Source organism: Myotis nattereri (genome assembly GCF_964212035.1).
Source record: "Myotis nattereri genome assembly, chromosome: 5".
Taxonomy (NCBI): domain Eukaryota; kingdom Metazoa; phylum Chordata; class Mammalia; order Chiroptera; family Vespertilionidae; genus Myotis; species Myotis nattereri.
In genome coordinates, this window is record NC_138080.1 from 38,274,214 (window position 1) to 38,296,706 (window position 22,493).

At 37.9% G+C, this 22,493-nt stretch overlaps 1 protein-coding gene and 1 pseudogene across 2 annotated transcripts in view; both read left to right on the forward strand.

Moving 5' to 3' along the window:
- Positions 1-18,159, forward strand: part of HPGD (15-hydroxyprostaglandin dehydrogenase) — a 30,545-nt gene extending 12,386 nt beyond the window's left edge. The window contains exons 5-7 of the mRNA XM_081092834.1: positions 12,219-12,295; positions 15,177-15,340; positions 16,363-18,159. Of these exons, the coding sequence (XP_080948960.1) occupies positions 12,219-12,295; positions 15,177-15,340; positions 16,363-16,501 (380 nt within the window). The 3' untranslated portion in view covers positions 16,502-18,159. The remainder of the gene's footprint in view (positions 1-12,218; positions 12,296-15,176; positions 15,341-16,362) is intronic.
- LOC308519231 (keratin, type I cytoskeletal 18-like) lies at positions 8,462-9,746 on the forward strand (annotated as a pseudogene). Its single transcript has one exon. The product of its transcript is annotated as a keratin, type I cytoskeletal 18-like (transcript).
- Positions 18,160-22,493: the final 4,334 nt, after the last annotated feature.

The window sequence follows — 22,493 nt, forward strand, 5'->3', positions numbered from 1 at the left end:
TTACCTCTCCTTTCTTAGGGTCTCTAGCTAGGCATGAGAATTAAGCTGACATGAAGTAGATTCACTGGAGAAAAACATGCAGATTTGTACGGGAACATGGGAACCTCCCATGGAAGAATGAAGACCCAAAGAAGTGGCTAGTCCTAAGTGTTTACAAACGAGGTTCAACAAAGGGAATCAATGGTGGCAACGTAACTGAAGTATAAGGAAGGCTACAGGAAGATAAGAGTTATTTTCTTTTAACAAGGTGTGCTTGTACAGATTTCTCTTGGCCTTGATTCCTGGTCTCTGGTGATAAAAATCTTTCTTTCTTCCTTATTTAGACAGGGCATTTTTACATTGGATTTTTAACTCCTGCTTTCTGGAAGAAAGGGGAGGTCCAAGTGCCTTTCTTGCACCTGTTGTTTTTCAAGTCTCTTAACCTCAACATAATCCTTATGCCAAAGTGGCAGGCTTGGGGGTGGCCTAGTCTGCCACCCTTCAGTGCTAATCTGCTATAATAAATGGACTTAATAAATTACTATTGCACATAGTGGCCTCAATATAGAATACTCGGCCCAGGGTGAGGTTCTTGCGGCAGGGAACCTCTGCAGTCTGCAGTCACTTGGAAAGCAAGGCTGGAAGAAGCTCTGTCTTCACTATGGAGCCTTCGCGGTTACGGTGGCATTGGTGGACTCCGCTCCAATAGAAGGAGAACACCGGGGAGGCGCAGCTGCTCTTTTGGACCCCCTCCCCCCTGCCCTTTCCCCCCTCCCCACCCAGTGATGGCAGACTTCACTTTTGCTCACATTCCCGTCTGGATTTGCTCTCACGGCTCATCTAACGACAAGAGAGTCTGGGAAAGGCAGCCCAGCTGTGTGCCTGGGGAAGAGCAGATTCCAGTAGACAGTTAATAGCCTCTATCACCACGTGCAATCCAAACTGCTTTACTCGGGGCAGTGGGATTTACTGTCAGCTGGTATCATGTAACTCAAAAGTAGCTATCAACCGTCAGCAGGAACTTTTGGAGTTACTTAGCCAGATCCCTTAGTTTTAAAGTTCTAGAAAAGAAATGAATGGTTCTTAAATAGTTCAAAGGATATTATGACGTTTTAGAAGTATGACCAAGAGGGACAGCAAGTCTCAACTATTCATGTTCGCAAATAGTGAGACTTTCTTAAATTATCTGGTTGGTTTCCGTTCGTGTGGTCATTTCACGGGAGGTGCCCTCCGACCTTTTCCCCACCTCCCAGCTCCAATAATATCTGGGTATCCAGGTTTGGAGGTACCTATGACCACACCTGTGTCTGATTGTCACCATTTTCCTCATTCCTCTGGGAATAGACGCTCCTTAAACCACCCAAACCTGCCACCAGTGGAGACTTGGGAATCTCCATTAGAAGGTCTCTTAAGGACAAAATGGCATCCCTAAGTTATTATAGACCTAATTCTATAATTTCTTCAGGATAATCTGGCTGTTATTCCTAATATGACATCTACGAATTTCAATTCTAAGGCTAGATTAAGAGGTAAGAGCACGGGCAATATGTAAAATATTTGGCCTCAAGGAGGACCAAATTTCAGTTTCTGGGAGGCTGAAACCTTAAAGGTAAATTGTCAAGACTAAATCTACATGATTTAGAAATAAAGCCATAAGAAAGAAATACATGCATGATAGGAAAATTAACAAGAACTATTTAATTTTTATTTGAAATATAAATGTGAATAAACTTGGGTGGTGGTCAAGAGATAATTGCATGGACTCTCTCTCTCTACAGCTGGGAGGGCTAGCAAAGCTTAAACCTGGAGCACTATCCAGGAAGCCCCTTGCCCTGTGTCACTGGAGGCACTGATGTCTTCTTAGGAAGGCTGGAAGGCCTCGGGTTGGATCAATTTAGTACTCTCTGGACGACATTCTGTACCATAAGAGGAGGTTTCCTTCCCTAAAGACCATAGATAGAGAAATGCAATGTAATACTGCCTTTTATCCAATAAGAACATTCATTGAGTACTCCCTGTTTCCATGATACTAGTTCAAATACTGTGTATGCAATGATCTCATTTAATATTCACAACAATCCCGTGAAGTAGATTTCATAATCTCCATTTTGTGGATGAGGGCACCTCGGCAGGAGGCTTTAAGTTTCTTGCAATAGTGTTTAACATCTAGGAAGCAGCAGAGCTGGAATTCATGTGTAAGCAGCCTGATAAAAGAACTCATGTCTTATCTGAATTATCTAACTCTTCTATCTATGGTGTGTCTGTTAATCTCTCTTACCATGTCCATCTTAGCCCATGAAATAAAAAAGTATATATATTAAAAAAATAATTCTTACAACGTGATTAAGCCAGTGTAATTTGCTAGTATCTTCAGGTCTCTTGGGCACTGCTTTAATATATGTTAATGCATTTTTGATATATTGGTGAGATATATTTATTAACAATAAAAATGCCTTAGCTTTCTTGAGGTCTATGGATCTTTCTTGTGGAGCAAATATTTCAGATTAAAAATAAAAGTGAAAAATTATTAATATATAATGAGTTAATATAACTGACAATAAACCTCTATATTTTAAATTAAAGGGCAAAAGCATAAACCTACAATTCACAGAACAGATAGGACAAAACAGCTAATAAACAGGAATAAATGATCAGTCTCATGAGTAATCATGATGATGCAAATGAAAATAAAATTTAATGTGTTAGCTATCGGATCAAATACTCCTGACTGGCCAGAATGTGGTGAACGGGGATTGGCAAATACTGCTAGTGTATGTGAGCCACTGCTTTCCTCTTACAATTATGTTACTAAACCTTCAGTGGAATCTTAATTTTTTGCCCCATTTAACACACAGAGTAAAGTCCTGAAAACATTTGGGGAGCTTACCAAAGTCTCAAGTCAAAACATGCCATTGAGAAGAGCAATTTGGGGATTACAATTAGAGGTCCACTTGGCTTTCTTGGCTAAGAGCTTGGTTTATCATACTACCCACCCCTGGGTGTTAATTCTCTTCTTACCTATCTGAGAGCCAATATTTGAAACCATTATAAACAGTGTATCTTTGTCTCTTCTACTTGATTCAGTACCTTCACCAGTATGAAGGGAGGCACCCTCCTTTCTTGATGCTTGGCCTCCATACCGGTGCATTTATACTGTTTCCTGTTGCCAGTGGCCACCTGGACAGCCTCTGCTACCTCTCTGCCCACCCAGGGCTTTGTCACTAAGGTGCCCTCATCTCAGAGAGAATATAAAAACGTATTATCTTGTGTTCTGTCCACTCACCAAGAGCTTCTGTTCTTTCCATAATGAGATTAGTTTGACAAAAATGCAGAATGTTATAATAGTAGAAGATAAATGTGGACCTCTCTGGCTGCACACTTTCCTCAGAAATGTTATCAACCATTTTATACCCTTGCAGTCATACCATGTTGGTAGAGGTCAGCCAACCAAAAAAGTCTTTGAGAAGCTCTAGAGTCAAATTATTTTTCACCCAGCTTTATTGAGGTATAACTGACAAAACTGTAGAAAAAGTATTTCCAATGGTTGCTTCCTCTTGTTTTCCAAACTTTCCTTCCTCATAGACTTGTCCTGTCCTCATCCTTATGCCCTTCCTCCCTACCCCCACCCCTACCCCTCCACCCCCCACTCATTCTATTAAAGGCATAGCTGTGGGTTACATTCAACTCAACCAGTCTATCATTATGATCTCTTGCATAGATTCAGTGGAGTCCTTCACTGTCATAGTAAAAACCTTGACACACTGGTTTGGGCAGAGAAGTTAATGAGTAATGACCACTGACGCAAAGCAAACCTATCAAATGCAATTAATAAGTTTAACAAACATAGGAGTAGTTAAAGTGGAGGGTGATTCCTCAGCATGTTGAGGGGCGGGCGTGCTCCAGTCTGGAGGCCCAGAAGTTGTTCTGATCATTGTTAATCACATAGATATTTCGATACGAGTTTTTATTTGTAAACATAATATATAAACCTGTGCTCATTTTGCCACATTCATCCTTAACTATCAAAAGAGAAAAAGTTGGAAGAAACAACAGGAAAGAGTGAAGCTGGTTTAATGCAGATAATTAAATGTCTGTGTTCCCATAAAACATCCCATAAGAGTCAAATATGCTTCTTAAATACTTAGTTGCTAAAATTGGTATGAAGGACAAAGTAGTTGTTGCAGGAAAAAGAATCTGTTTATAATCCTGCTTCCATCTGCCCACATACTCAGCTACTGAGGTCTTGTTATTTGGGGGGCATCCTCTGTGCCTTGAAGTCACCTAGTGGCATTTTGTGGGAGATCCCATGAAATCCTATTTACTCTGAGCTGGAAACATTAGAACCTCAAGAAAACACTTGAAAATCATATTTTTTTTAGCATGTCTTAAATATCAATGCAGGGACATACTCACTTGCACTATAAGTTTTATCTAAAACTAGAGGCCCGATACATGAAATTCGTGCAAGAGTAGGCCTTCCTTCCTTCGGCTGTGGGCACTGGGTCCCCTCTGGCATCCAGGACGAGACTTCCCTCGAAGCCCTGGCTTCATCCAGAAGGTCAACCAAAAGGACATCCAGAAGGACACCCAGTCTAATTAAAATGTTATGTTTTCATGATTATAGATAATATCATTAGCTTGCAGTTTGTGTTAAGGTGGAAGTGCTAAAATTACTACTTTAAGTAACAAATTCAGGTTAATCAAACATATGTTGAGCATTTACAGAAAAAAAAAAGGAGGAGGAGGGAGCATAAAAGTAAGTCCCCTCCTTACTTACTTTTTCCACACCAAAAGTAATAATAATAAGTATCTTGAATCAATATGGCAGAATGAAATAGCATAGCATGGGCCATTTAAAGAGAAACAGGACATTGAGTTGCAAGGTGCTCGGACTCCCATGGCCTGAAATGTCACAACAGACCAGAATTTTCAGGCAAAAAAACATCGATCACCTCCTTCAACTCTAGGCTAAAAATTAAAAAATCATGTGGTTCCACCTCTGCAAATATGCTTGATACAAGGCAAGGGGCCTAACAGAGTTAGCAACTGCCAAGTTCCAGGCTTTATGATCAATTATTGGCTCTGTGATATCACATTTAACTTTTCAAGTCCCTTTAATAGAAGTCAATTTAAAAATCTTCAGTATCTATATAGTTGAACAACTACTATCAAACAAGCTTCATAACTTGGGAAATGTGGTAAGAATTAGCAGTAGTAATAAAAGTAACTTTATTTGCTATATTTTAGGGTATATCATGGATGAATAAGCCTATATTTCTGGATATTAATTGGTCAGATGCCAACTATTATAAATATGTGAGCTACCTTTCTTGCTTAGTCCTGGCACAGTTCTCCATGGTGTTCACTTTGTAGTCTTATGGCATAAAATTATTAAGAAGACAGACCAGAAGGAATAAATAAGAAAGGTTAAATAGTTATAAGTTGACCTTTTGAGGAATGGATAAATGATTTCGTTTCCTAGCCTGGGGAGTGAAAAGACTGCTAGGTAATATCTTCTAGGATTTAACCTGCATAGATATTACCTAAGGACTTTGTGTGCGGATTCTGACTCGCCAGGTCTGGGAGTGGGTCCTGAAATTGTGATTCTGGTCTTTGGACCACACTTTGCAGAACCAGCCTCCAGTTTGCAGAGGGATCTTCTTTGAGTCGCTAGGAAGCTCATCTCAGCATAGGCAATGACTGAATTTTTAGGAAGGTGGATTTTGGTGGAACATTAGGAGCAATTTTCTGAGAATTAACAATGTTAATTCTTGAAGTTACCTTTCTGGAAAGCTTTTAATTATAGAAGATGTAGTTTCATGAAAGTTTATGTCACTTTTTATGTCAAGTCACACTTCAGACCTTATTTGTTATGGTAAACATGAGATTGAGGGTGAAGGCAGCATCAGATAACATGTCCTGTCGTGTGGGAAAATCACATAATGGGGAAGTCCACCAGTTACTTTGGTCAGCTTTCTGCACGAACATTGATGAATAGATTCTCAGTAGTTCTCCTTTTTTCCCTCATATTAGAGAAGTGATAGTTAAAAACAGAAAGATGGGTAGACAGTTTTGTGCTTGTGGGAGGGTTTTTTGGATGGTAAAGAAATGTGAGGAATTCAGATTTCTGCTTCCTGGCACTGCTGCTGAGTTTGAGTTGTTGGGGAAAGATCAGTATCCTTAGATTCTCAACTTATTTTTCTAAGTTTAATTTCTTTAGCACTTCTATATAGTCCATTTTACAGCGCTTCTATTTATTCAAAAGAAAATGATGATATAGTACACTTGCCTTATCTGAGCAGATTTCAGTTTTTAAGATAATTTTTTGAGCTTTTATCTTCTATGAGATGTAGGGATTAAAGTTATGTCCTTTAAATATAGGTAGAAAGAATATTAAAGATGGAAAAGCAAATATGGAAATGTAAATTATGTTTTATTTTTCTAAATGACTTCCTTATTTCTCCTATAATTTCATATGTAATTTCCAGGCATTTAATTTTTTTGAATAATTATCTCATCAGTCTATGGCTATTTGGTGTTATTAACCTGAGTGGTTATAGAAAATATGTCTCTGTTTTATGGGTCGAATCTCTCCCTCTATTGATATTTTTTTTCCTAAATCTATAGTTATGATAGACAAACACCTGTTACTAATTAGACATGTTATAGTTTGAAAGCCTTTATACAAGTCTATAACTAAACTTGCACAATGGTGGGCCTAGAATAAGTATTGGAAAGTGTGTACTTTTTAAATGTAAGTTATTCATTTTTAAGCACAAATAAAAGATTTCTCATAACATTAAACAAAATGACATTTCTTTAGAGACTACTTTCTCATTGTCACAATCCTTTGCTTTGTTGTTTCTCTTAAGTCCTTTAATAGTAAGACAAATAAGTTCCCTGTGCATATGGGAATTAATTTGCAAGATTTTAAAAACCCAAATTAATTCCAGTAACTAATTGGTCCTGTGTCATTCTACTGGCAAACCTTCCCTAAAGTTGGATAGGGTTGATCTGGATGTTCAACCAATCAAGTGCTACCCTACCCCTGCACCTGGGGTCCTCCCATTAGTTTTACACATTTCAATAGGGTATATTTAAATATTACTTCATTATATTTTGTACTTGAGAGGTACTATACATAGATCTTATATAAATGCACTTCTTTAAATCCTCTTGAACTAGGTAGGATAAGCAACAGTCCACAGCTTGTCAAGATCCAGAAACTATTCCAAGCTAGGATTCTCTACCAGGTTTTAGTGGCATTTTAGTGCAAAAGATACATTTTCATAAGAAGGTACAAGGCGGATAAATAGGTAAATAAGTCAATAAAACAGGACTTTAAGATGTTTCATTTTAAGGGAAAATGTTGAACTTTAATTTATATTTTTATAAAAAAGAATAGCAAATAGTAATGTTTATTATTTGCCAGGCCCTCATTTCAGTATTTTATGTAAATTATCTCAAGCAAGACTCAACAGTAATTACTATTCCTACTCCATTTCACAGAAGAAAAACACAGTGGTACACAGCAGTTACCCCTCCAAAGCTAACATAGCTCATTATGGTGGATTCAGGATTTGAACTCAGACAGTCTGACACCCAAAGTCCAAAACCACTGTGCTATAATCCCTCTTGATAAACTTGATTAAGAGGACATTTTTAAATGACTAAATATTATAAGAAGTAACATTCTGGTAAAGTTTATTGGGGTGACATTGGTTAATAAAATTATATAGGTTTCAAAATCTACAGTTCTATAATGTATCATATGTATATTGAATTGTGTGTTCACCACCCAAAGTGAAGTCTCCTTCTGTTACTGTTTACCCCCCTTTACTCTCTTCTACCTCCCCCATCCCTCTTTTCCCTCTGGTAATCACCATACTATTGTCTGTGTCTGTGAGGTGGTTTTTTGGGTTTTTTTTCTTAATCCCTTCACATTTTCTGTCTCTTTTGCTTAGTCACTTTCCTCTACCATAGAGGACTGCTGTGTATAGTTGTGTAGATTGTAAACCACACACATTAGGGGGTACTATTTATGCAAACTACCACATGAATGGTGTCCCCAGAATCCATACCATGAACACTTGGCACACTCAGCACAGTGCTCCATGTTGACCCTTATTACCAGCATCAGAACACATTTTGTTTGAAGCACATAGAAACGTTATATTTTGGTGTGTGGGTTTAAGGTAAGTAATAGAAGTATGGTTAACCAATACTGAAACTAAACCACAATAGCAATAATTCTATACTTATAAAGAAAAAAAAATGTGTCTTAAGAACCAATAGAAAATGTTTGATTTCTAAAAATTTTTCACCTAACTAAAATTTTGGATACGGTTGATCTGGCTTGAAAAAGAGTTTGTCTTCCTCCATTTAATATACCTTTTCAAAGCAACAGACTGAGTAGATAGTAAATCTCTCAACTGAAAGTCAGTTGAGCTGCTTGAACCTCTCACCTTCCTCCATGAACAACATGAGCTTCCGCACCTGCTCCAGCCTCTCCACAAACTACTGGACCCTGAGCTCTGTGCAGTTAGTGGCAAGCCATCGGGCCCAGCTGGCCAGCAGCCTGTCCAGTTTCTATGCAGGTGCTGGGGTCTCAGGCTCCCAGATTTCTGTGTCCCACTCCACCAGCATGTGGGGCGGGTGGGGGCCTGAGGACTTGGCTTCAGGGATGTCCAGGGATCTGGAAGGTATAGGGGTCATCCAAAGTGAGAAGGAGACTATACAAAATGCCTGAATGATCGCCTGGCCTCCTACCTGGAGAGGGTGAGGAGTCTGAAGGCTGATAATCAGAGACTAGAAAGCAAAATCTGGGAACACCTGGAAAAGAAGGGACCCCAAGTCAGAGCCTGGGGGCATGATTTCAAGACCATTGAGGACCCAAGGGCTCAGATCTTGGCAAGTTCAGTGGACAAGGCTCACATCACTCTACATATTGACAATGCCCATCTTGCTGCTGATGACTTCAGACTCAAGTATGAGATGGAATTGGCCATGCACTGGTCTGTGGAGAGTGACATCAATGGGCTTCAAAGGCAGTGTGATTGACGACATCAATATCACTCAGCTGCAGCTGGAGACAGAGATGAAGCTCTCAAGGAGCACCTACTCTTCATGAAGAAGAACCACGAAGAGGAAGTAAATGGTCTACAAAACCAGATTGACAACCTAGGTTGACCATACAGTTGGATGCCCCCAAATCTCAGGACCTCAGCCAGATCATGGCAGATATCTGGGCCCAGTATGAAGAGCTGGCTCAGAAGAACCAAGAGGATCCAGACAAGTGCTGGTCCCAGCTGATTGAGGCAAGCACCACAGTGGTCACCTCACAGACCACTGACATAGGAGCTGCTGAGATGATAGTCAAGGAGCTGAGACATATGGTCCAGTCCTTGGAGGTCGACTTGGACTTGACAAGAAATCTGAAAACCAGCTTGGAGAACAGCCTGAGGGAGGTGGAGAAGGGCTATGCCATTCAGATGGACAGCTCACTGGGATCCTGCTGCAGCTGGAGGCAGACCTGGCCCAATCAGGGGCAGAGGCCCAGGAGTATGAGGCCCTGCTAAACAAGGTCAAGCTGGAGGCCGAGATCACCATTGACCAGCGCCTGCTGCAAGAAGAGGAGGACTTTGATCTTGGTGATGCCCTGGACAACAGCAACTCTATACAGGGCCATGCAAAAGACCAGCACCCACAGAACTGTGGGTGGCAAAGTGATGTCTGAGGTCAAGGACACCAAAGTTCTGCGGTGTTAAGGCAGCAGGTGTGGGGCACCCCTTGGGGGAGCAGGAGACCAAGAAAAAGTTTATATCATTGGGGGGGTGGGGAACAAAGTCATTTGGAAGGTAGGGGAAAAAGCTGCAGATCACTAACCCATCCTACCTATTGGACATATAAGAAGCAACAGCTAACATCTACATGTATTGTGGAGATAAAGGAAAGTTCTCTATTTAACTAAATTAATTGCAACTTGCCTAAATAAAATAATTGAAGAATAGAATTATTTTTATTATTTATAATATCCCCAAACTGGAAAGATCCCACATATCCATCAGCAGGTGAATGTATATACAATTGGTAAGTTTAACTTTACAGTGAAATACTATTCAGAAAAGAAAAATGAGCTATTGATACACACTACCACATGGATGAATCTCAAAATTATTATCTTGAGTGAAAGAAGTCAGACAAAAAAGAGTTTCACTACATGATTACATTTATGTAAACTTCCAGAAAAAGCAAACGAATCTATTGTGGCACAAAGCAGCAGATCGGTGGTGGCCTAGGGGAAGGGGAAAGGCGGGAGGAAGAGAGGACAAAGGGACATCAGGAAACTTAGAAAATGGAAATGTATGTCTATTACCTTGATTGTGGTTGTGGTTTCATGGGTGTCCACGTATGTCAAAACTTATATTGTTTGTCAATCATACCTTAATAAAAATATAAAGAGAAAAGGATGCACAATTTCTGCACATCTGAAATTAATTTATGCAGCTTTTGATCTGTATATTATCAAAAAGTGAAACAATGCAAGAGTAAATGTTTTTGCAGGATAGCAGTGAAAATGTCATCGAAATATTACAACAAGATTCATAAAACCAGGTGGCATTTTTAAAATGCAAATATCTTCTCGTTCTGGTTGCACGCTCCTCCGTTCTACCTTTAAAGGAAAGAATATGCCTTGTGCTTACTTGCTTCTTAAACAGAAACAACATAACAGTATTTGATATATTGTACGTTTGTGACTCTTTGAACTAGCTTGGGTTCAGAAGTTCAGTAGCTCCACTTACGTAACAGAAATTCATTCCAAATTCAACTTTGACATTTATGAACAGCATCCCTGTGCTCTTTGTGGCCGTGTCGACTAGCTTATCGCTGATGTAGGTTCACTCTGCATTTCCTGCAGTCCGTGGACACCGTCCCACAACCACACTGCCTCTGTCTGAGAAACACTTAAGGAGAGGGTAAAACAGCAACCATTTATTGCCTCCATCTCAAATCCTCATACACCTGTGTACACTGTGCAGGCATCGTGACTTCTTGTTGACTGATATTGCCGAACGTAACGTAATTTACACATTTACTTAACCTACAAGCAAAACAAAACAAGAAGGGAACTACCTGTTCCAGTACTTTGAGATCACTGGGCGGACGCACAGTGTGTGAATTATCATTCTCGGGATTTAAATTGCTCTTGGCAGGCACCCAGGGGGTGGTTAAGGTCTGCATTTATTGCTGAACTTTGGCACAACATGCTCAACTGATTGGTGGTGCTCTGGAACTAGTTAGCTGGGTGGAGATGAGCACGCCTCAGCAGAATAATTGAGCCTTATTAGCATGACTTTTGGTAGTAATATCATTAGAGTAATCAGAGATCACTGTTTCTTGACTCAGAAATCATGAATTTTAAAAATGTGAAAATGAGTTACTTCAAGAAATTAGATAAAAATTGAAATATACAGACCGCTGTAGTTAAAAGTCTTACTGTTGATTAGATGGAGAATTGACAATTATGAGAGATAGGCTTGATAGTAATAGTTACTATAGTAAAACGAGTTTTTCTTGCTGTTTTATTGGAGGGGAGGGGAGAATTGGACTAGGAGGTAGGGGAGAAAAGATGCTATACACTCTAGAGTACTGCTTTTTCTCCAGACCATGAATTTAATTATGTTTTTGATTAGTTCCTATTGCCTACATGTGGAAAGTTAAACAAATTCTAATATTGTTTGAATTCTGTACATGATTATGAAAGGAAATGAATTAAAACCATAGATTCTCCAAATTCCATTTAAGAAATTTAAGCCTCTTCAGCCATTTGGAAACCTTTAAAAATGTAGACTATGTACTTTTAAAAATCCAGGCTTAAAGACTGAAAATGAGATGGTAATTTACTGGGTTTAAAGACGATTCTCTATAAGTTTTAGATAACATTGACTTCTCTTGACAGAAAGTCGGGGAAACAGAAAAAGTTATATATCGCTTTTGATTGCATCCCTCAGCTATAACTTACCTATAGTGCATTCTGGGCAGTGCAGTAGATAGAGATCATGGAAGGAGTGACCATGATAAGACTAGTGAGTTCTACAAAGCTGTCTGGTGATTGTTTCAGTGTATTTTCTAGATTAATTTTAAAATGAACAGGCACAAATTATTCCTTTGCATAGCTATGATTGGGTTTCATCTGCTTATTGTTTAATAAAATTGTTTAAATTTGTTGTCTGTTTTAGGACTCATGCCAGTTGCACAGCAGCCTGTTTATTGCGCTTCAAAGCATGGCGTAGTTGGATTCACGCGCTCAGCAGCGGTGAGGATGTAACAACCACACTATCTCTTTGTCTCTCTGTACATGTGTGTAGCATGAGTTCTATACAGTCGAGGGGAATAAGTTCAGGATTCAGTGCATCTGAGTAAAGTAAGAATATTATAGTTCAGTCTTTTTTATAAAAAAATAGTTTTAGATCACATAAAGGACCAAATAAAGAATAGATCATTTTATCTTTTTTATTGATTTCAGAGAGGAAGGGAGAGGGAGAGAGAGATAGAAACATCAATGATGAGAGAGAATCATTGATTGGCCGCCTCCTGCACACCCCCTACTGGGGATTGAGCCACACCCTGGGCATGTGCCCCTGGCCAGAATCGAGCCTGGAACCTTTCAGTCTACAGGGCGGCGCTCCATCCACTGAGCCAAACCATTTGCAGCGGTTCTCAACCTGTGGGTCATGACCCCTTTGGTGGACAAACGACCCTTTCACAGGGGTCGCCTAAGACCATCCTGCATGTCAAATATTTACATTACGATCCATAACAGTAGCAACATTACAGTTATGAAGTAGCAACAAAAATAATTTTATGGTTGGGTCACAACATGAGGAACTGTATTTAAAGGGTGAGAAGGTTGAGAACCACTGAGTTAGGGTAAGAATAGATCATTTTAAAAGGAAGTAGATTCTGAACATAGATGTGTTATTGAAAAATATTCTAAGACTACATAATGGGAAGATAGTTTTTAATTTTAAAATTGACTCCAAATCTAAAAAGCATTAACTTCTGCTTTCCTTAAAGAGAATTTGCAGTATGCTTCAGCCATTACCTGTCACTGAGTAAGAGCATAGGGGCAGGCAGAAAGGGTGGGGCAGGAATTCACTGGGTAGAGTAGTGAAGGATGATGTCTCCATGGAGCCCTAGTGTGTAAAGTGTACACAGCTTTAAAAAAAAATTTTAGACCTAATTGATCACATGCATTGATAATGTAAAAGGGGCCCAGCCGGCATGGCTCAGTGGTTGAGCATTGACCTATGAACCAGGAGGTCACGGTTTGATTCCCAGTCAGGTCATATGCCTGGGTTGCGGGCTCAATCTCCAGTTTGGGGCATGCAGAAGTTAGCCAATCAGTGATTCTCTCTCATCATTGATGTTTCTATATCTTTCTCCCTCTCCCTTCCTCTCTGAAATAAATTTTTTAAAAAAGACAATGTAAAATGGGAATGCTTTCCTTTCATAATAACTGAAAAAAAAGGTAACTTGGATGAAGCTAGATGAGCAAGGGAAAGTAGGATGAGAAATGACTAAAGATGTAAGCAAGAGCCAGACCAAGAGGGTCTTATGGGTTGTAGTAATGAGCTTAGATTCTATTGAAAGTGAAGCCATCAATGTATTTTTTACACACAGGAGTGACAAGATCAGATTTCCATTTCAACAAGACCATTCTGACTGCTAGTTAGAAAATATGTTGAGAGGACTCATGTAGAAGAAATGAGGAAATTGGGAGGTCTCAGCAGTGGTTAGTCTAGTGAGAAATAGAGTCCAGACAGATGAAGAGAAAAATATTAACAACAGAAAAAAATACTAGGATAAAGAAAACAGATGTGTGACCAGTAAATGTTCAACCATAAAAGATAAGAAGCTCTCACAATCTTAACTTAAATTCACTGGAAATTTAATTTCCAAAGGCTTAATCTTTAACTCAACTTTTGAATGAATACATAAAGGTATTAAAAATCAAAATAAACCTCAAAGACCAGAAATCTCATATTTACAATTGCAAGACTGGGAACTTATACAGTCAACTCTTATTTCTGATAGTTATGGTCTATAAAATCACTTTTAATCACTGAATTAGCATTTTCTTGGAGCCTCTGGTCACAACATTTTGGTCAATTAATACATATGTTAATTTCTGTGTAAAGTTTTATGTGAATTTTTGTTTAAAGATACCTTATTTAATATGTATTGTATTGATGTTCAACTCATGGCCAACAGCACTTATACCTCACACTTGAGTGAAGCTTATTTAACACACATATTTTCTCGGTAAGGCCTGCTTGGGAACACTAGACATCGATTCAACACTATGGTTGGGTGAAGGGGCATTTTAAATAGCAAAATCACAAACAAAAAGCACAACAATAAGAAAAACATGGACTAAATGCACTGTGAAAAGGAGACCTGTTTATAGTTAGAAGAACTAAAACCAGAAAACAGAGTATTATTCTGTTGAACCTCAGTTGGAACATTGGCATTGGGCAATTCAAGTTTCTCCCTGCTCTGTGACTTGTCCACAAATGACCGTGAAAGCCCCAGGGAATTGGGGGGTTACAGATTAATTTTGCCAAGTAAGCAAATGGAATCCCCAAATAATCAACTACATTTTGTTTTACAGCTAATTCCAATACATCAGTGGGGTGAAAATTAAACCAAAGATAGTCTGAAAATACTTAAATTTGTCTTCTAGATTATGAAGAGTATCTTTAGAATCAATCAAAGTCTTAAAACTTTCCACTAACAGTCTTATTTAAGCAACTATTCTGTTATTCAGCCCTAATCTTTGAAAGAAAACTCGGGATATTAAGTTTAAGCCTCAGCTTCTTACCTTCAGATTCTGGCAGTGTTCACCAGATAAGAGCAGTTTAGATAATTAAGTATTTTCAAGAGTTTTCCAGTAATATTCATTTAAAAAATTTAATTAGATGAGGCTTTCTGGAATTAATTCAACACTTTAGATACATATTCTTTTACTTTCTGCTATGAACCAACTTTAGTATTGCCATTGTTATAAAGCCACAAGGATATCTGACTAGTATTTTTCTTATCAGAGCCTTTGAATAGCTTTAATTATCAGTCTGTCCTATGCTGTGCATTTGCAAGACTACTGAAACCTGAAACTTTCCTCTTCCAATTGGCAGATGGCTACTAATCTTATGAACAGTGGTGTGAGAATCAACGCCATTTGCCCAGGCTTTGTCAATACGCCCATCCTTGAAACCATTGAAAAAGAAGAAAACATGGGACAATATATAGAATATGCATACCACATCAAAGATATGATGAAATACTATGGGATTTTGGAGTGAGTAAAGCTATACCTATCTTTTTTATTTGATGGAGCAAAGCACTATCTACAAATAAGCAATAAAAAGGGGGAGGGGGAATAAAGTTTTAAAGTTGAGAAACGAATGCAAACTTCAAAGTTTGGCTTTGGCATACTCTGTGAAAGAAAATATCTTTTCTGGGTTTCTGAAGAGACTGTTTCTACATTGTGAATTTTGCATTAAGATATAGACAATGCATTATTAATACCTTCAGCCACAATCAGATATAGTGTAAAAAGGTGATGTTTAGTTATCTTTGGAAGCAGTGATTCCTTATCGGCCTAAATTCCAAACTGTATTTACTTATACCCCTTGTGAAATTTCATATGGCCCCCGAACTGCAATCATTTTTATACTAAACAATGGATCAACACGTGTTTGGTGAACAATGTCTGAATTAGAGCAGTCAGATTTCACAGTACAAAGTCGTAGCTATCCTGCTGATGGAATCAGACCATCTGGGATCAGATCCCGACTCCACTTCTGACCATGAACTTCTCCATCAAACTCAGTTTTCTCACATGTGAAATGGGGATAATATTAAAACAAACTTAGGGGACTTTTGAAAGTCCACAAATAAGTTGATCCATGTAAAGTACTTAAAACAGCAACAGATTCAGTAACAGACATGCAATTAATGTTAGCTAAAATTCTTTCTATTTTTACTCGAATAACATTTCTGTCTGATAAGTCTAACATGTACTGGTAGAATAAAGATGAGAAAATAATAATTTTGTCAATGTAAATAATAAATATAAATTCATAAATCCTTCCTGTCAAAATGATAGCAGGTTAGGATTGGAAATCTACTAGTTAATTTATCATCTAACTTAGTTACTATCTAATTGAATAAAAAATAAAAAAATGTTTATCAGCTTCCTGATAAACATTTTCCTATTACATGTTAAAAGTAGTAAATTATTCAAAAGTAACTAAAAACTGAAGTGAAAATTATGCCTTCATCTTTAGTTTAAAACACCAGTGTTTCCTTTCCTTTTAGCCCATCAACAATCGCCGATGGATTAATAACACTCATTGAAGATGATGCTTTAAATGGCGCTATTATGAAGATCACATATTCTAAGGGAGTTCATTTTCAAGACTATGATGCAACTCCACTTCCTGTAAAAACTCAGTGAACATCTTATATATCAGCCATAACTGAAGATAAGCACAAGTGACTTATATTCAGACCATATCTTCATTCGAATATAACTTTCAAAGTGAAATGTTATTGTATGACACTTCCCTTCATGCACTTGATGTTAATTTTTTTCTAAATGATTAGTTAAATATATAGAGAAAAAATTGGGTACTGTCAAAAATATGATGTGAACCAAAGCTAGATTTTGATCCTTATGGTCTAGGTAATGATTAAACAAAGGATATTCAAGGAATATTCTGCTTTTCAAAAAAATGTATGTAAATTTGTGGTTCATAAATATTGTTTTTCAGAACATCATTTTAAAGGGGATACTTGAATTGTTATTTAAATCGAACCATATGTAAAAAACATGCCTCATTTTGTTTCAATATTCGCATTTTAAAAGAGGGAGGCTACTGACCATGGCAACTATTTAGTAACAATAACTTGTATGTATATACCAGCTTTCAGCTGAACATGTCAGCTTTTAAAGTTGTGGCCTATTTGGCAGCAGTTAAGGAATAAATTACAGTGTGCGTACAATCCTAAATGAAAAATGTGATGCATGAAAAATGACAGAATGTAACTGGCTGAGTTGTTGATTCACAGTTCAGCTTCCCATCTGGGAAAAGCGGTTTTTCCCTCTTTGCTTACTTTAAAAACTTTCATTGAGTCCAAAAATCTCAGGAATGAAATTTGTAATAGCTACAGCAGAAAAGATAGTGCTCCTAAAATGTTATATTTAAGATACACTTATTAAGAAAACAAATACAGATGTAATTTTTTTTCAGATTACTTCTCATTTATTTTTACTAATTTCAAAAGTGCCTTCCTTTTAATGAAACTCCCCCCCCGCCCCCCCGCAACATCTCCAGAAGTTACTTAGTGTTGTATGTATAGCGATGCAGAAGAAGCCAATTTGTTGCAGCTTCCACTGTAAATGTTTTTGTATGCTCGGAGCCATAATCACAAGAGGTAAAAATAGCTGTGGTGTATTTCTGTTTTCCCTGTCAGGTCTTTTAAGATGGGATCATTAAGTGCACCTGCTTTGGGCAACCCTATTCACAAGCAATAATTAAAGCTAATAATAGTGAAAGCACAAGATTTCTAACTCAATCCTTTCCTCTTATAACTTATACAAAATACAAAATGTAAGTGTTGTATGAGTGAGTCACTGTGTCTGCTAACTCCAGAGCTCCCAGCTTGGAACAAAATTTATCCACCTGAGATTAATAAACATTTCCTGGAGATCCTGGAGTGTTGCCATATCTTGCTCTGTTTTAATTCTGCCATAGAGAACAAGTTGCCTTCACTTTTAAAAGGGAATTTGAATATGAGTAACTGTCGTCTAGATCTTCACATAATGTATTTCAAAAGCCACCAAGAAATGAACATCAGTGACTGTCTACTAGAGATAAATTGTATAATTAGCACAACCTTATTTGTACATTGCGGCAGTGACCAATCAGTGAATAACATGGGTACTATATGTGGTGTGTCACTTTTGTATGTATTTTTCCACTGTAATGTTTAAAGCTGTAGCTTAAGCTTTTCATTCATGGATAACTCTTTGTATTGGCAGCCTTCAGTAAACTTTGTACTTTGATTTTCAATTTTTTTCAAATTAATAAACTACGCAAATATTTACAACTGAGTAGAACTAAAAAATGTGATTTATATTTTAAAAAGTTATTTTACATTAAAATTTATCTTCTATAAATAGCTTTAAATAAATCAATAATGTTATATGACATCTCTACATGCTGGTTGAGAAAAAAAATAAATATTAAATTGGGGGGAGGTTTAGTTCCGTTAATTGTATCTTTCAGTGAAAATCCTAATGTGAATAATATGTATTTTTCAAATGTCTTTTCCCTATACATGAAGTAGGGCTCGCAGAGCAGCAAAACTAAAAATTTGTGGGCACTGAAAAAAGATTGAGATTCGCTATTGACATTGAAATGTCCAACAAACCTATTTTTTTCAATATAACAATAGTCTTAGACACTTATAATACCATTTAAGATACAAGTGATGATGTCAATGATTTCCATCTATGCTTTATTTATTCATAAATTTAGGACACAGAAGAGGTCTGGAAATGTACATTTTTAATAAAATCTAAAGTCATTCCCATACTAAATATCATTTGATGGGTAGCTTTTTTCTTACATTAGAATTTCAAAAGGCACATTTACTGGTGCCCTGGAAACAGTGATTGGATCTAAGGTCACAAGTGATATCATCGGTCCTCCATCTCTGTGCTCTTGTTGGCTTCCCTCCTAGGCAGCTTTCTTCATATGATGCTTCCAGGAGCTACAGCCAGATTCTCTCCAACCTCCAAACTGGCAAAACAAGAGCATGTTTTTGGCAACAGAGCTCATTGGCCTTTCTTAGCTTATGTGCAGATTACTGAGACATTCGTGTAGTCAGAGAGATACCAAATGACATGCCTTCCCCAGAGCTGGTAGAACTGGAGGGTGCTGGGGAACTCAAAGCATGGGCAGGAAATTGACTTGCATCCTATGGACTAAGAAAAGGACAGGGATAATTTTCAAGAGGAAAATTAGGCTGCCGTTACCAGAACAAAAACCAGAGATAACCCCTGTAGAGGAAGACAGAGTGAACAAAGGATTAGTTATGCCTTAATCCTTTAGATAAATTTCCACAGACTACCGTGGTGCCTATAATATGCCTAGATCCATGTTTTTCAAATTGTATGTATCATGTTGGATGGGATATGACAGAAGAAAATGAATAAAAAATGCAGCAGGCATCTCATGCATAGATCTTCATGCTCATTCTCAATGTAAAATATATTTCTTATTGTGGGCCCAAGTGAAAAACGTTCAAAAGCTATTTATTTTAACATTGACTGCAATCACTGCCTCCAGACAGCCTTCATTTCTGAATTTCTGACTGTTACCATTTTAATCCTATAGTTCCATTCAAACTTATTAGCACCACTTCTAATTCTCCTTACTAAAATTACATCATCAGCATATAGTTAAACTAAATTTTAATAGGGTTTTGTAAGTTTACCTTTGAACCATTAAACTATTCCCCATACCCAGTTTTCAAATAACACTGACACACATATATTCACTCATTCAACAAATAATTACTGAGCAATTTGGGGGCAAAATTTATATATACACAAGTTTTAGTATAGAGTGTCTTATGTAAATATTAGTGCAGACACATATTGATTAAGGACTGATCTGGAAAATGGCACTGAAGTCTGAAAGAATGTATTGGTTACAAAAGTATTAGAGCCTGTCCTGTGTGGCTCAGTGACTGAGCATTGACCCATGAAACAAGAGGTTCCTGGTTTGATTCCCCCTCAGGGCACATGCCAGGTTGCAGGCTCAATCCCCAGGAGGGGATGTGCAGGAGGCAGCCAATCTCTGTTTCTCTCTCATTGATGTCTCTATCTCTCTAGCCCTCTCCCTTCCTCTCTCTCTAAAATCAATTTAAAAACATTTTTTAAAAAGTATTACAAGAGAACTAAAGAGCCAAACGTGGAATGATGATACAACCCAGTGTCAACTGGAAAACAGAAATAATTAGGTATTCCATCACTGAAAATTATTTATTCAGGAAACGCAAAGGATTGCAATCCAGAACATGCAGACATGGTGAGCTACTTGCACACACTGCCCCCAGACAAAGATGCAGAAGGAAACTATAGAAAGGAAAAGAAAATCAAGAGGAGGGGTGGTTACAGCCACAGAGCTCTGTTGTAAACATTGAGTTCTTCCTATACGGTTCTCATGATGACATAGATAGACTGCTTTCATTTGAAATTGTACAGGATGGTCTATTAAGTGCAATCAGGCAATGAAAGGAAATGGCAATGTAAAAATTGGAAAGGAAAAAAACTATCATTATTCTCAGTGGATGAGACTATTAATATATAGAGTGTCCAAAAAAAGTATACACATTTTGAATGATTATAAAGTCAGCCCTGCTGGTAATGTCAAGCAATGGAATTGCAAACATCAACAATCATTTTGTTTGGTATTTGCGGGCCCTCAATTTGTCAACTGTAGCTGGTTTTGTACCACAAGCTTTATCGTTTATGTATCCCCATAAAATAGTCTAGTGGATAAATTGTCTTTGTTCAAAGCTTAGTCTGGCTTCACCCATTATTTAAATCAGTTAAATCTGAAACAGTGAAAATTGAGTTACCAGCTTTTAAACTGTGGATACATTTTGGGGTTGCTCCCCCCAGAATGTATACATACTTTGAATAATTATAAAGGCAGTGTTTGTACTTCAAGTGCATTTTCAAACTTCCAGTAGCATTTTAGGATGAATCTCCTTTGTTCAAAGGTTAGTCTGGCTGAAAAGAAAGAAACATCAGTTGAGCCTTCAGCTGTTAAAGTGTGTATATATGTTTTGGGGACACCCTGTACAAAAGTACAAGAGATTTAATATTAGAATTCATGACGACTTTAGCAAGTGTTATAGATTAAAAATATGACAACCGTTCTTTTTAGCTTTTCCAAACAAGAGGTGGAGTTTATTTCTCCCTATCTTGAATATGGGCTGGCCTTGTGACCTCCTTTGTCAAAACAATGCAGGAGAATCAATAGTGGGTGGTTTCTGAAGAAGCTTTTGTATGCATGTGTCTGCTTTTGTGCTTGAAATCCTGCCACCTCGTGAACAAGCATGAGGAGAGCCTGCTGATGGATGAGAGACCACATAGAGAAGAACCAAAACACTTTTTATTTGCCAGTTCCTAGCCAACCCAGCAGCCAACAGCAGGGACTGAGTGAGCCCCATAGGAGATTAGCCAAGGCTGACTCACAACAACAGAACTAAGGGCTCAGCTGAGCCCAGCCCAAATTGCCAGCCCACAGAGTTGTGAGATAAATAGTTGTCTTAACCCACTATTGTATGGGTTCTTTATAATGCAGCAATTGCTAGCTGATGCAGGAAGGCTCTTAAAACAAAGATATTACAGGAAAAAGGTGAAAATCCTAAAACAGAAAAAAAGACATTTAAAATAGAGCATGTTTAATAACAAAAATTATTAAGTAGCTTCTGGCTTTCATGGGAGGGAAGGGAAGGAAGGAGGGAGGGAGGGAGGGAGGGAGGGAGGGAGGGAGGGAGGGAGGGAGAGGGAGAGAAGAAGGAAAGAAGAGATAAAAAACAAACCTAAGAAAGCTTGGTCAATGCAAAAAATCTCATTGATGGCATAGGAAAGCCACCCAGGCAATCAGAATTTGAGAGACCAAGACATTGGTGAAAAGAGAAGCTCACCAAAACAATTGCAGTGTTTTTGGTACTTTTCCACTGAGGCCAATTTTTAAATTCACAGAGATGAGAAACTAGCATAGCATGACTACTAAATTGCAGAACAGTAGAATAAAACGGTATTAAAATGTTATAAGGCTGGGGGTGGGGATTGGAGTTTAGGACTACTAAAACATCAGAATTTGAGAGGAAAGATTATCTAGAGAAAAGAACTACAGAAAAGAAAGATCTGGACCAGGTTCACTACAGGCCATTCAACACTCCATAAGCAGCTAGGTTTGAGAAGCAGACAAGCTAAGTATAAGATGGCTGCTAAGAGACTGGAAAAAATTAGCATAGCTCTCATCAGATTACATGTGGGGGAGAAAAAATAATGACGTGTCCTTTATGATTGTGAGGCAACAGAAAATCTCCCAGGCTTTCATTTGTGACCCCCAAAAAGCTGTACTTTACAAGTAAGGGCAAACCAGAAATAGAGACCAGGCTTTACAGAGACTGAACCCCAGGCTCGAATGAACTTAATTCCTTATTAGATTTAACTGATGTACCACTATTTTACTTGACTGCCATAAGCCAATGAAACCTTCTCTGGAGAAAAATTATCATCCAAAGTTTCTCTAACTTTTGTACAGAATTCCTAGCATTAAATTAAAAATATCTAAACTGAAACAAAAAAAGAAAAGGGAGATGGACAATAGAGAAAAACAGCATGAGAGAAATATGAA